General features: G+C 47.5%; 1 protein-coding gene across 2 annotated transcripts in view; it reads left to right on the top strand.

The window, feature by feature from the left end:
• The window catches only part of Znf827 (zinc finger protein 827), a 164180-nt gene continuing 149658 nt past the window's right edge, over positions 1–14522 (top strand). Inside the window, exon 1 of one of the 2 annotated variants that reach the window (XM_021170206.1) lies at positions 1–112. In XM_021170206.1, coding sequence (XP_021025865.1) covers positions 70–112 — 43 coding nt within the window. In that variant the 5' untranslated portion in view covers positions 1–69. The remainder of the gene's footprint in view (positions 113–14522) is intronic. The other variant, XM_029480781.1, reaches the window with a different exon arrangement.

Below are 14522 nucleotides of genomic sequence, written 5' to 3' on the forward strand. Positions count from 1 at the left end.
TGTCTGCCCCCACGGGGGTTTATTTGATCTCACATTAACCAAGGAGGAGAATGTGAGAAAAGGGGGAAAATGCCCAGGAGGAAGCAGGAGCAGCCCAAGCGCCTTCCCTCACGTAAGTCATCCCTTCTCCACCTCCTCTCGTGCCATTTTCTCGCCCTCCCTCTCCTCTTTCCCCTCTGCAGCCTCCGCCTTGTTTTCTGCATTAGTTTAGGGTTACAGAGGTGAAACTGACAAAGACACAGCCCGGGTTACTCCTCNTTTAGGTCTATGCCGAGGCAGCCATGTTGGTGATGATCAGCCCCGTGCCCTTTCTATTCTCTCTCTCTTTTTCTTTCTTTCTCTCGACCCCCTCTTTTTTTTTTCCTTGAGATCGGGCTTTTCCCCCCTTTCCCTCCCCCTCCTCACTCCGGGTTGCAGGGGGGGGGGCGAGAGGAGGGAGGAGGGGAGTAGTGTGGATGCCGGGTTTTTGTCGCGGGTGGGGGGAGGTGGGAGAGGTTGCAATCTTGAAAAAAAAAAGAAATTCCGTGTGGATCCCGGTGCACAAGGGTGCGGGGTTGGGGCGCGCGCAGGGCCGAGGCCGTGACATGGCGATTGGGGGTGTCGGGGCGAGGGCGCGCGGCCGCCCGCCGGGCTGGGGACCGGAGAGGTCGGTCTCCGGCTAAAGGTTGCGCCGGGGTGGGTCGGCCCCGGAGCCGCGGGCGGCTGGAGCTGGAGGCGGAGGTGGAGGCGGCGGCGGAGGGGAAGGCAGGGGCGGTCGAGGAGGGTGTGGGGGCGCCGGGGGGCGCGGGTGGCCGATCGGGGGGCGAGGCCGGGCAGCCGAGCGGATGTGGGGTGCGGGAGCCGCGCCGAGGCTGAGGCGAGGCAGCCAGGGCGGCGCGCGGCGCGCGAGGTCCCTGCAGAGCCGAGGGGAGGGCGGAGCAGGGCTCCCGGCCGCAATAAAATGCGGGGTCAGGCGGAGCAGACAGAGCCGGGGCGACGCGGGCTCGCAGACCCCCCTGCCCCGCCAGCCCGAGCAGAGTCCGTGACTAAAGTGCATCCCAGCCCTCCTGGCCCTAGCCACACACGCCAACTGGAGACTCGCGCCGGGCTGCGCGGCCGGGTCCCCGTCCCCTCCTCCACCCGCGCCTCGGGTCCCTCCGCGCCGCCCTCCCGCTTTTCTTTGCGAGACTCTTAACTTTTCCCCCACTCCCTCTCGGGCTCCCCCCTCGTCCCCCCACAAGCTCTCCGCTCGGAGTGTTCCGAGATGCTGCTGAAGCTAAAAGTGAAGGAGAAAGAAGCAACTAAAAATATCCCCCCCGGGGCCGCCGGGCTCCTTGAATGCAGGGGAGAGGGGGCAGGGGAGAAGGCGTGGGGCGGGGTGGCGGGAGGAGGGGACGCGGGAGGCGCCGGAGGGAGGGGTCGGGGGAGACGGAGGGTCAGTTTCTCCTCTTCCCCCCTCCCGCCCCCCCCCCCCCCCCCCCTGCTCAGCTCCCCTCTCCGGGGCGGCTTGGCGCTGCTCGGAGCCCGATCCTGCAAAACCCGGGCTGGGGGCGGGAGCGGAGCCGGAGCGCCTGCCCGCGCGGGTGTCAGGCCGACGTGGTCGGTCACCTGAAGTTCACGGAGGGTGGGGGAAGGGTTAAGGTTATGGTGTCTCGGGTTATGTGTGAGCGTGTGTGTTTCCGCCGCAGACGGGCGAGCGCGATCGATCTCTCCTTCGCGAAATCTCCGCGGCGGTGCCCACGCGAGGGGTCCGCGGGGCTGCTGTGGCCCGGGCGGGCGCGGTGGCACCCGGAGTGGCGAGCAAGGGCACGCGCGGGCAGTCTGCTCCGCAAACATTCCTCTTTTCTTCCCCCTTCCCGGTATGCAAGGAGTCGACGCACAGGGCTAGGGTTATGCTTTTTTTCCCCTTCCTTTAGGGAGAGAAAAAAAAAAATGCCCCCGTGCAGTCCTTTCTTCGCCTGCCCGCTAGAGGTTCTGAGGATAATATCACATATGTAATATATATGCACATAAAATCACTCGCAGGCGGCTGCGAGTGTAGGAAAATTTTGTGCGAGGAGGAGGAGAAGGAGGCGCAGTCGGGGCGGGCGAGGCGGGAGGCTCCGCGCTGCGATTCACAGAAAACTCGCAGCAGTTGGTGGAAGTGTGCGTGCACATGGCCGGGCCGGGCTTCCCTCTTGCTCCGACGCGCGTGGGCAGCGAGGGGGGGGGGACTGCTGTCCCGGGCGGGCGCCACCGCGGGAGGCTTGCCCTGCTCGCACAAAATGGGCTTCAGTGTTCTCTGCGAACTTGCCCTTAGATGGCAACTTTGGGAGCTGATGAGCTTGTATGCGAAAACCAGGGCGGTGAGGTTACTTGGTCATTTCCCTTTCTTCTCTTCTCCCCTTGCTTAAAAAAAAAAAATGTTGGCGGGGTTAGAGGGAGGGTGGGAGAGAAGGGATTTATCAGTTTCGGCTGAGACGGCTGGAACGCCGCCCCTCCCGTGGTGTGCAGTGCAGTCGGGCAGCTGCAGCCTGCCCTGCCGGTGACCTTGACCCTGACCTCCTGCGACTACCCTCTGTCTGAGAGGAAATTCAGGCTCCATTTTAGCTCCGGTGTCTGGTGGGCCTCTCCCGCGGATTGCTGCCTGTTGATGAAGTTTTTTTTTTCTTTTTCTTTTCTTTCTTTCTTTCTTTCTTTCTTTCTTTCTTTCTTTCTTTCTTTCTTTTTTTTCCTTCTGAGAGTGAGCTCTCTCCTGGTTCTCAGATTAAATACTGCTATCTACTCAAAAAAAAAAAAAAATCACCTCCCCTTGCAGTTACATTAAGCCACTTTAACCTAAGTAAGGAGCAATTTACTTTTGGAAGCGCAGTAAACGTTCCAGCCTTCACCCCTCCCCCCTTCTTTTTAAGGGAAGCCTTAATTTGTAAAGCGTTTTCACCTCTTTTTGTATTGAATGATTTTTTTATGTGTGCATGTGTGCTGTCTTTTCTAAGCGGGGTTTACACATGTTTTATAAGCAATTTACATTTTGACTGAAAGCAATTTCTGGGCAAATGGTGTATTTTCCAAGTCAGTCATAGTAACCCAGGGCCAGCTAAGAGGCCAGTGATGATCCTAGAAACTTGAGATTGATATACAGACATGAATGTTCATTTCCATTTAATACAGAGTATAGTTGTAGACCTACGGCCTAGTTTTCAATACTGAACTATTTTGTGTTTGGGAAAAGGGCTCCCTCCCTGGGAGAGCTATGCTGTATCAAGGTTAAAACACAGTTGAGGCTTGGGATTAAAGGTGCCTGTTAGAAGCCATCTTGGAGTTTAAAGAAGTTATACAGAGACAAACCTAAAAATTGCCCCCCACCCTCGGTCTGTTTTGTAGGTGAGGCAAAGAGGTGGTTTAATGAATAAACTGGGGAAATTTAAATTGCTTTTAAGGCAAAATGACCTTTTGAGTAAATGAAAAAGTTATTAAAGCCACTATTGATGTGTTGATTTAAGAGTTGATAGAACCTGTAAATATTAAGAAGTGCAGTGTGCATCCATGTGTGTGTGCACGCACGCACACACACACACACACACACACACTTACTGTTTGTAGAACAGTTGAAATACTTCCCATTTCTGCCAGCAATCTTGGCCCTTGCATCCGCAGCAATGGGGCTAAAGAGTTTCAGAGCACACACTGTTACCACATACAGATGTTTTCTGTGAGTGGAGTCTACTTCTCACATTAAACAATACTATCTAGGAACATTCTGGCCCTGCAAAGCCCACTGTCTTCCCACAGTACAGACACCAGGGAACCTGGATAGTCCACCCTAGAGTGGATTAGTCCTGGAAATCCAGGCAAGCACTTGGTATTATCTGATACCAAGTCTGGGGTGAGCCTTGGCTCCTGGCACAGAGTACTAGCAATTCCCCAGGCTGGGCTCCTGCCTGCTAGGGTTTCCTAGCTCCTTCTGTTCTGCTAGACACCCCTGGGACTGTTCAGAACCGAATTAGCTTTGGAGATGGGCGAGCCTTTAACCTGACACTACAAACCTTAGCTTTGGGTTTCTGATTTAAAATTCTACAGTCATTTCCTTCTGGGCCTCAAAAGTAAGGGGGGGAGGGAGTATGTGTGTGTGATCACACATGTGGGTCATGGTTTATGTTACGTGGGGCATCTCACATGTACTAGAAAAAGTGGTATGTCCTGTGAAGATGAAATGGTCCTTCTATTTACACGTCAAAGAGAAGGTCTGTAGTAACTGTTGGAAGTCTCACTCAGCCAAGGATGTTAAGCCGATATATTTGGGGGTAGGTTTAAAAATTATTATTCAAAATGAAGGCTTCTGTTTCTTGGCTTAATGAAGTTATTTTCATTTTGGGACTTAAAATGTGACTCAACTGCTGTTGATGGCTCTTTCACAAAAGTTCTTTGATTAATAAAGTCCAATGCCATGTTTGAAAGAATGGCCTTAAGGTCCTTTGAGCTGACCCAGGCACTTGTCTTCACCAGAATTCCAAAGAGTGTAACTTAAGAAGGTCTGTCAGCCTCAGAAGAGGAAGCTGATTCCAGGACTGTGTGGCAGATGTGGGACCTTTCAAGCATTATTACGTTTGCGATTGTGAGGCTAAGAGGGATGGATGGGTTCAGGAAGGTCGTTTTGATGCATTTACTGCGTCTGTATGTCCGTAAACCCATGGTAACCAGCACTTTCAAATTTCACCGTTAGCATCAATTCACCCATACGCACATGAGCTTGGACTCCATTATACTTCTCAGTGGGAATTTGCCTGATACCTACTCCCCAGGGCAAGCATGAGGAAAAGTTAGTCAAAGACTGTTTCTCACTTCAGTGTTCTCACTCTACTCAGCGTGGGTCAGACCAGAGCGGGTTAGAGTGTCCTTCTTTAACAAAACGTTAACAAACTCTCCAGTAAAACCAGGAAGCAAACTGACCAGCCAGCGACTGGACTCTTTGTGTCTATGCTTTCATGAGTCTCCCCTCTCCCACCCTCCCTTTGTGTGTGTGTGTGTGGGGGGGTCTGCTCTGTTCTTAGTTCTTACTAATTTTTGCAGTGACCTGACTACGTCCTGACTAGCCCATGGCAAATCATTCAATCTGAAGTAGCAGAGTATTTTACAGCACCTGTCAGGCAGGTCTAATGATTCTGATAAATCTAATGATTCTGGGGATCACTGGTATCTGCTCCCCAAACGAGCATCCATGCATCCCTAGAACTGTAAGGGGATGAGCGCAAGGGCTTCCTGTGAAAATACAGAAGATGGCTCAAAAATCACATCCCCTCTAATGCTTCAAAATAGTTTCTAATAAAAAAATTGATTTTTAATTTATCTGTGCTGCCATCTCGCTCTTGAGACGACACAGCTGGTGTGAGTTGACAAGTCTCTCCACAAAGTGTTAATAAATCACGCTGGAGAAGTCTAAATTGGACAGCTTTCTGCTCGCCTGAGCACTGCTGCACATTTCGTAGTGGAGGATTTTTGAATGGTCTCTGTCAGAGGGGTTTGAGGGAGCTTTTGAGACGATCTCCATTTGGGGACATGTGCAAAAATCAGATGAGCCCTGGGATACCCAGGCAGGTTCCTGGGGTCAAAGTTGTTTTTTAAAGTTGTTTAAGTGGTCTTATTAATTACTGTCCTCATGGATTTGTAGATAAAGCTGTATTAGAAATATGTGGTGCTGGCCTGGGTGGCCAAAGCAGTTTACTTGGCAATCCCAGAAGTTTGGATTTAGGTTGTGTCTGCACACATGAAGTTTCACCCAAAGGAAAAAGTTCTGTTGTCTTGTGCTACTAGCTTGGTTCAGTCACTTGTCAATTGGATGAGCCGACCTCTTAGTTAATTGAGATTGCTCTAACAAGATGACTTCAGTCAGGTACTTTATTAAACAACACATTTCCTTTTGTTCTCGTGGCTGTTGAGGATGAAAGTTCTAAGTCAAGATGACTATAGATTCCATGCTATGTAGTAATGACTCCCACCTCTCCTCCAACAGTGTTGCCTGTGGAAGGGGTGACTAAGTTGCCTGGGGCATCCTCTTTCATCATGGTTCTGCCCTGTGACCTATTCACCCTGGTGGGACCTTCCTTCCTTCTGAGACCATCACACCAGGGATGAAGTTCCAATATAGGGATATAGGATGTAAAGATTCAGACTATAGCCCCAGGTCTGCAAGAAAGGATTGAGGCGCCCACTCTGTGGCACTGTGTGGAGTTTGCTTAGTGCCTCTGACTGACTGGTCACCAAGGCCGTGGCAGGGCCTAAATGTCGCCATGTTACTCAGTGGGGTTAATATATCCTTTAGCCCTTATTTGAAGCAGCCCTGTTCCCTAGTCTTCATTTTTAGATCTCTCATGGAGTTTTAGGATCCGAGAGGCAAAAGCAACAGAACCAGCTGGTGTTTTATCTTCCTATTCTGATGATGTATTAGTAGTTTTCTGTAATTTAATCAGACTGGTTGAAGACCAAGATAGTGAGAATATGCGTGACCTACAGACTGGGACTTTTGGGTATGTGAAAGGATTTCTAACAAAAGAACTTACAAGGCTGTGGGCTTTGTAGGTAAAGGAATAGATTTGGGGTTTTTACTTACTGGAAATAAATCCAGGGCCTCGTTATGGTAAGAAGTGTGTGTGTGTGTGTGTGTGTGTGTGTGTGTGTGTGTGTGTACGTACTGCATGTGCCCATGCATTCTTTTGACTTTGTTTCTTATTTTGGCCTCGGTAATGTACCCTTAAAATGCCATTTTTGGGTTCAGTCTTGAGAGAGCTGCTTGCCTTCTTTCACTCAGTCTGTCCTTTGGAAGGTATAGCTGGGTAATTCATATTGTCTCGGGCTAAGTGTACAAAACGCTTTATGGTTCATAGTAGCCGAGATGTCCTCTGTCATATTTCATAAGAAAATAATGTGCAAAGCACAGACCTTGCAAACAGCTGAGACTGCTTGGCGGGCTGAGGCTCCTAGCCTCTATCTCCCTTCTGTTGAAGAGTAAGTTTGGTGTTTCTACCCTCTGTCTGAAAATTATCTTTTCTATGATACTGGAGAACAGTGTATAATTAAGTGTCAAAGTGGGAACCCATCTGATGCCTCTTGTTGGCCACCAACAACCTACCTTGGATAGAACAGATGCAGATCCAAGGGAGCTTCATAGATTTAAATCCAACTTTAGCTTAATGCTAATCTTAAAGCACATGGTGTATATTGATGTTTGCTTGTATTATAACAGTCAGCTTCAAGGCACACACACACCACACACACACAGACACAGACACACACACACAGACACACACACACAAACTGTATGAATTGCACAGTGAAACCCACCCATAGTCTGAGGTCACAATGTGGCCACTAGCAACTCTGCTTTTCAAATAGTGACCTAGAGTTATATTAAATGCAAGGAGACCCAGGGGTATATCAAATGCAGGTGGAGTGTACATGCCTAAAGAGGATATTTTCTTCAACTGTCCAGTCCCTTTGAGTTAAAACAAACAAACAAACAAAAAACAGAACACAGCCTTTCCTACCAGAGTTCTGCCTCTGTGGCTCTCATGTGACCGAGTGGTCTTTGCGTATATTCTAAAGACAACCCAACCATTGAGAGCTGTAGCTCAGTAGTAGGCAGCTTGCCTGGCATGCATGAGGACCTCGGTTCAGTTCCTAGTGCTGGCTCAGAAAAACCAAACTCAGCCAAGTTCTCTCTACCAGTAAGGAATAGATCAACAGGCCTCTGAGCTTGTGAAGCCAAACCCTGATAACTTCAGCCTTTTTATTTTCTGCTAATTTCTTCATAGGTCAGAAAAGTTAGACCCCATTAGAAGCAGGGTGTGAGGGAACAAAAGCAAGGTGAGAGAGAGGTGTGGATCTCAGGTGGAATTGTTTGGAGTGCTCTGAAGGAGTTGGCCTTCAAAGGGGACTGAGGAAGGCCAGGGGACAATGATCGTTTCTGTGATTGATCAGCAGTACTCAACTTATCTGAGCCTTTGAAACTTGCACTTGTGGAGGATGATAGATTTTTCTCAAGTTAAGGAGTCTGGTGGTGGATTTTAAAAAGCTCTGGTTTTGTAATTAGAGAAAATCTCCCTGGTGACTTTGGTCTCTTTTCCTTTTGCTGTATACTGTGTAAGTAAAGTAAAAACAAAGGGCTCATGTGCTTTTGAAGTTCACAGGGTAGTGGTGAAGTGCACAACCTCTTATGTGTGGCTGTTCAGATCCCAGCTCTGCCGTTGGCAAGCTGTGTGACCTTGGACAAATGACTTACCTTCTCTGTTATCCAATTGCTTCATCTTTACTGATAATGGTTTCTATATCTTCAGAGTCAGCCTTAGGATCGTTTAAATACATATGAGTACTGTATGCACATACGAAACCATGCCTAATTGGTGCCTGACACAGACTAAATAGAAGTTACAGCTAAGCATATGAAATAGTTTGTATGCTTAGGTTGTGATTAGACTAACATTCCAATCTCAAGCTTTATGATGGTTTCAGTGTTTTTTCATTTTTGTTCTGGTTTTTTTCATAGATCTCATTAGTAGGGTGAGTAGTGACAATATAATATGGTAAAGTCCATTTATGAAGCTATTATTGTAGGGTTTGACTAACACTTATTCTGTAGGCCAACAATGCTATAATAGGCTGTTGCTAAAGGAATGAGTTCCTTTGTGTGTGTGATCTGGCCGAAATTACATCTAAGTTGTGTAATAACCATATGAATTATGACAGGTCTTTACTCGAAGGTAAGGTCAATGAATCCTCTAACAGTGACTTCCGGTGAAACTTCGGGGAGGATAGGCAGTGTATGGATTAAAATGACCAAGAGGAAATTGACACTGGGTTTCCCATATGTCGTATGGGTCATAGTTCAGAGTTTGCACAAATTGGAGACACACAGTCTGCAGTTTCTAATCACAGGAAGCCAGTCCAAGGGAGCATAGCCTGTGGATTTTAAATGAAGTCTTGAGGGGTGTGTGTCTGTTGCACGGATTGTTCACGCTGAAGGTCACAGACAGGGTCACACTCTCATGCACACACACACACACACACACACACACACACACACACTGAAAAAGCCACATTTCCAGCTACTTTTGAATACTTGAAAGAACAAGCAGCACCGGCCCACCTCCCCACATGGCTGCAATCTGCTGCAGCAATGAAGGCTGTCTCCTTCCCTGGGCATGTGCCCGTCTGCCTGCCACAGTTCCTGCCACTTGGCCACCGTGTCCCCATATGCATGTCCACCTGCCTACCTCCTTCAAGCCTCTTCCCGTGCCATCCCTGAAGGCACTTGGACTGGAGACTGTTCTGTGTTCTGAAGCATCTTCTGATCTGTTAATTCAGCACTGTGTCAAAGGTACTATGAACCATATTGCAGGGTGGAGTTCAAGAAGCAGTGCAAGGCAGGGCCACATTTTAGCTGACAGTAGCAAGTGGCTCTGTCTGTTTCCTCACTTAGACATGGTTGAAACAGGTTCTAAGGGAACTGCATGAGCTCCTATACATGGATCTGTATATGCCTGGAGTATGTACATAATGCATGCTGATGGTATCCACACACCTGAGCTATGTACTCATTCTAGCTGAGGGGCTCAGGGGCTCTCACACTGTGCTTGGAAAATCTTGCTTGCCCTTCAGTTTCTGATCACTGCTCTGCAGCTCAATGGTTCTCATTTGTGGCTGTGCTTTAGATGAAGGTGGCTTGAAGACATAGACACCCCCAGACTTATTTCAGTTGGCTTAGAGGTAACCTTTTTAAAATTAAATTCCCCAGACCTCTGAGTGAACAACCAGAGTTGAGGATCCCCGAATTAGCCACGACTATCCACTCTGGGGTGATGTCATCTCAGCCACCAAGACATGAGATGCTGGGCCCAGACAGGTTAGTGACCATACTTTGCTAGATCGTAAAACCAGGGCTTGAGTAACTGGCTCCAGCTTGTTCAGGCTGGAAAACAAAGACCTGGAGAAGAATCTATGCTGATGGGAAGAATGGAGTCACAAGTGTCTATCCCACTCACAGACCTGTCCTCTCACTTTCTCCCCTCCCCCCCCCCAGACTTTTCACAGGCTCTGAGGCCTTGGGAGAGTTATTTAACTTCTGTGCTGCTTCAGTAATTCCATCTTGTAATAATCCTATGTTACACTAACATTTTGTTTGTGGTATGCTTTTGGTTCCGGAAGCCATTTCCCTGGGATCATCTGTCTATGAAGCAAGTGGAGGAGAGTGGCTTTCCCTGGTTATTGGCAGAAACTGAGTGAGAGAGAGAGAGAGAGGTAGCTCAAGGTTAATCCACCAGCCCTGTCACGGGCAGGACACCAATGAGTGTAGAGTGGCCGAAGCTGTGAGAACTTCCTGGGTCTCACTGTTTGAGTCTTCTTGGCACCTCCGCCCCAGCTCAGAGATCTCAGCTACTGACAGAATACTTGGACTTTCATGGTTCATGAAAACTGTCACTAATGACATCTCTTTCCTTGAAGATGCTAGATCTGGGCTTTGGATGTTAGACAAAGTGGTGACCAGTGCACTTCGAGGGCTGATTCCTGTGCTCCCTAGAGCGTGCGCTACCTCTGAGATGGGTTAGAATTAGACTTCTCTTCTGCCCTGGTTTGTCTCTTCCTGCTGTCCAGCTGGCCTCTTTAGAACAGGAACCACAGGTGTATGCGGGAGGAAACTCTGTTAGGGAGACACTATGCTCCAAAAAGTGTTATTGAACTGTGCTTCATGTCTCTGTCTAGAAGAACTCCAACCAAGAACTTACTGAGTTCTCATCTGACTTTAGGATGGGGGGGGGGGAATCACATTATAGTTTCTTGCTTTCTGATGATTGTGGAGAGAGAGATGTCACAGTTCCAACGTAGTGTTTGGATGGGTTAGATTGCTTGATTACAGCTGGGCACGTGGGGCGTTTGTTTTCCTTTTTGAGATACTGGCTGGCTATATAGTCCTGACTGGCCTTGAACTCACAATCTCCCTGTTTCTGCTTCTCTATTGCTGGGGTCACGTATATGCCCCACCATTCTCTGTTTACAAATGAGGTAGGAATACCATGGTCTTCAGAAAGCTGGAACCACAGAAAACTTTTGACAATATGAGGACCTGTTGAGTGAATAAATAAAACAAACAGAAAGCAATCCATCTCTGAAACAGAGATCTTGTCTGTGTGGGGAAGCTGGTTCAGCCAGATGCCAGGAGTGATTGCCTAGGGAGGTCCAGGGGTTTGGAATAGGATGGGAAGACATGTGAATGTACTTCTAAAATTGTATTGGCTTTGGGGGCTTGGTGCTGGATGTAGAACCCAGGGTTTGTGCATCCCAGCACGTGCTCTACCATTGAACCCTATCCCTTTCAGACCATTATTTCAAAGATTTATTTAGTGTATATGAATATTTTGCCATCATTAATGTATGTGCTCTGTATGATTGCACAGAGAGTAACCCGTAGAGGTCAGAAGAAAGGCCTCAGTTCTCCTGGAACTGGAATTACAGATGGTTGGTTGTGAGCCACCATGTGGATATTGGGCATTGAAATTTGGTCCTCTGTGAAAGCAACAAGTATATCTAACTGCTGAACCATGTCTCTAGCCCCTTATATTGACTTTTAATGAAAAAGGAACACATGTTTAATATAACTAATTAAGACTAGATATAAATGTTTAAAGTGTGTTACGTTCCCTTCTCCCAGCTTCCATTTCCACTGCAATCAAGAAATAATATTTAAAATTCAACCTTTGTTTGAAACATGGATGCATTTGCACATAGTTGCCTTACAGGATTTAAGGGCTGCTTTCAAAACAAGGGTGGCTGCATCATTCTTGTAAGTGGATAGACTCATATCTACAATATTGAATCCAGACTGGATGCTCTGATTTAAAGGTGATGATAAACCACTTACCATAGGGAGGCAAAAAGATTGTTGCAGAATCTTGAAGTCGTCATCCGAGGAATTAATTATTGAGTCATAAGGTCTGGAGTGCCTTATCTGCAGAGAGGAGTCGGCGTGGATCAAAATCATGTCTGGCATCTACAGCTGAAGGCATGAAGTTCTTTTTGTTGGGTACCGAGAGGGGCTGACATCCTCAGAGTTTTCACCTGTGTTCAGTTGTCCATTAAAATGGTAACTGTCTCTTTCCTTGTACATTACGCCCTTCAGTCCAGCAGCAGAAAGGAAGTGTTTATAGGGGATCGGGTTAGAGTTCATAGAATAGTGAGGGGTACCTGGTCACAAGAGCCACATAGACAGAGAAGGAGGTGGGGAAAGATTTCTCAAGTTTAGCTTGAAAGTTGTTTTCATAAGTAAAAGAGTCTCAAAGCAGAAAAAAAAAGTTCTAGGACCAAGCAAATGGAAGTTAAGTTTCATTTGATTAAATGGAAAGTGTGTTGAAGCTTGGGCAATGGTGGCAGGCACCTCATATCCCAGAACTGGGGAGGCAGAGACAAGTAGGTCTCTGAGTTCAGCCTGGACTAAGGAGAGAGTTTCAGGACAGTCAAGGCTACATAGAGTGGCCCTGTCTTGGAAAACAACAATGAAAGAGAGAGACGGTGTGCATGTGCGCCTGTGCGTGTGCACGCGCGCACGTGTGTGTGTGTGTGTGTGTGTGTGTGTGTGTTGTACTGAATACCAAAAGCAAACAACAAAACCCCTGTTCCAATGAGTATGATGATGAGATAGGCCTGTAATCTAGGGCTTGAGAGTCTGAGGCAGGAGGATTATGAGTTCAAGTCAGTGAGTCAATCAGTCAATATGCAGACAAAACTAAAACCTCTCCCTCCCTCTCCAAAAGAACCCCTAAGCATCTCCCACATTGAGTAAACCCTGTATGTGTGTGTGTGTGTGTGTGTGTGTGTGTAGAAGTTAGCTTAACTCGTCTATCAGGAATGAATTTCTAAAGACTTCTATTAGTTTGATGGCACAGAGGCAAGAAGTATTGAACTCTTAAAATAATCTGTTTCAAGAAGAAGAGTTCTATAACAGAAATGCTGCTCTGGTGACTTTCTATTATCAATGTAAAATCAGAACTCATTCTTTTCTTGGGGACACCTCCTTCGATAGTTGAACTTTTAGCTTTTAGGAGTTTGGATGTATGGTGGCTGGCACAAGTGGAACTGGGGTTTGAAGTCCTATGGGAGCTAACTCCTCTACTCCTCCTCATGTTAAGGGCATGGACTTAACCCCAGAACTCCGACATGTGCGCCTTGCCACAGTACTTTATGCAATCAGCAGACACATAGGAATAGACATTCTAACAATCATGGGACAATATTCTGTGACTTAGTGTGAGACAATACTCTATGACTTTGATAAGTAGATATTTATGGGGACACAGTCTACAAGGAGAAAGACTCCTGCAGTGGAGGATCTGAAACGGTCATTTAGATGTTGAGGACAGAGAACACTCCAAGTAGAAGAAATGATAGTAGCCAAGAGAAGTCAAAAGGAACCCAGAATAATAAGAAGCCAACTAATAAATAAGAGGAGAGTGTTGCTGAATCAGTGAGTCCAGATGGGACAAGAGAAGGCAGAGTAAAGACGGCAGGAAGTGATTCCCTGATTCCCAAGATTGTGCTGGTTCTATAGGAGGGTAGGTGAAGCTCAGAAATTGGCTGCAAAGTGTGGTCTTCCCTGTGATAAAATGGGGATGGAAACTATGGAGCTCTTAAAGGAGGTCACCTTTCAAAGCAGAGATTTCTGTTGAAAAAACCACTAAGATGAATGGCTGTGGATGCCATGACTGATGGTATCAAGGGGAGAGCCTTGCCCCAGGGGGCTGTGACTTGTGCCTCTGTAAAGGTCTTTCTCCCTTCTTGTCCCCTTTCATCCCCAGTACAGTTAGCCAGAAAGTTCTAGTGCAGGACCTACAAGGATGGCTCCATGGATGAAATAAGTGTGAGAAGCCACAGTCAGGCCCACATACAGGCCGAGCGGGTGCAGTGGCCTAACTGCAACACCAGCGCGTGGGAGGTGGAGACGGGACCTTCTGAGCAAGCTGGATAGCTAAACTAGCCAAATTGGTGAGCTCCAGCTTCATTGAGAGACCCTGCCTCAGAGCACCAGGCGTCATTTGGCATCAACTTCTGACTTCCACATGCATGTCTATATATGTGTATACGCACTTGTACATATATGCTTACACATGTGGGGAAGCAAAGTTCTAGTGTGATGCCTTTTACAAGAGATGACATGCCTAATTTACACATATGTAATGAAGCACCATGAAAAAGGCTAAGGAATGTTGGAACTGGCAACCCTGTCTGGGTGTATTCTTACCTGTAGCCCCCCACAACATTTCATTTTACCTTAATTTCAGTTTATTATTTCATTTTCTTTCTTCCTATCTGTGAAATTTTTAAGTGTGGTAGTGTTAGAGCTGCTAGCCTTCGGAACCTTAGTGTTTTCATTCTGTGATTGCCTTGCTAAGACAATCCATGTCGGTTGATGTGGTGTGAGCAGCACTTCCACAGAGCTGCACACACAGATCATATGATCCAGGGCTAGCATCTCAAAGATGCTGGCTCTCAAGCCGTGGGGCTCAGGATCTGTCTGCCTGCCT

Source organism: Mus caroli, chromosome 8 (assembly GCF_900094665.2).
Source record: "Mus caroli chromosome 8, CAROLI_EIJ_v1.1, whole genome shotgun sequence".
Lineage (NCBI taxonomy): Eukaryota > Metazoa > Chordata > Mammalia > Rodentia > Muridae > Mus > Mus caroli.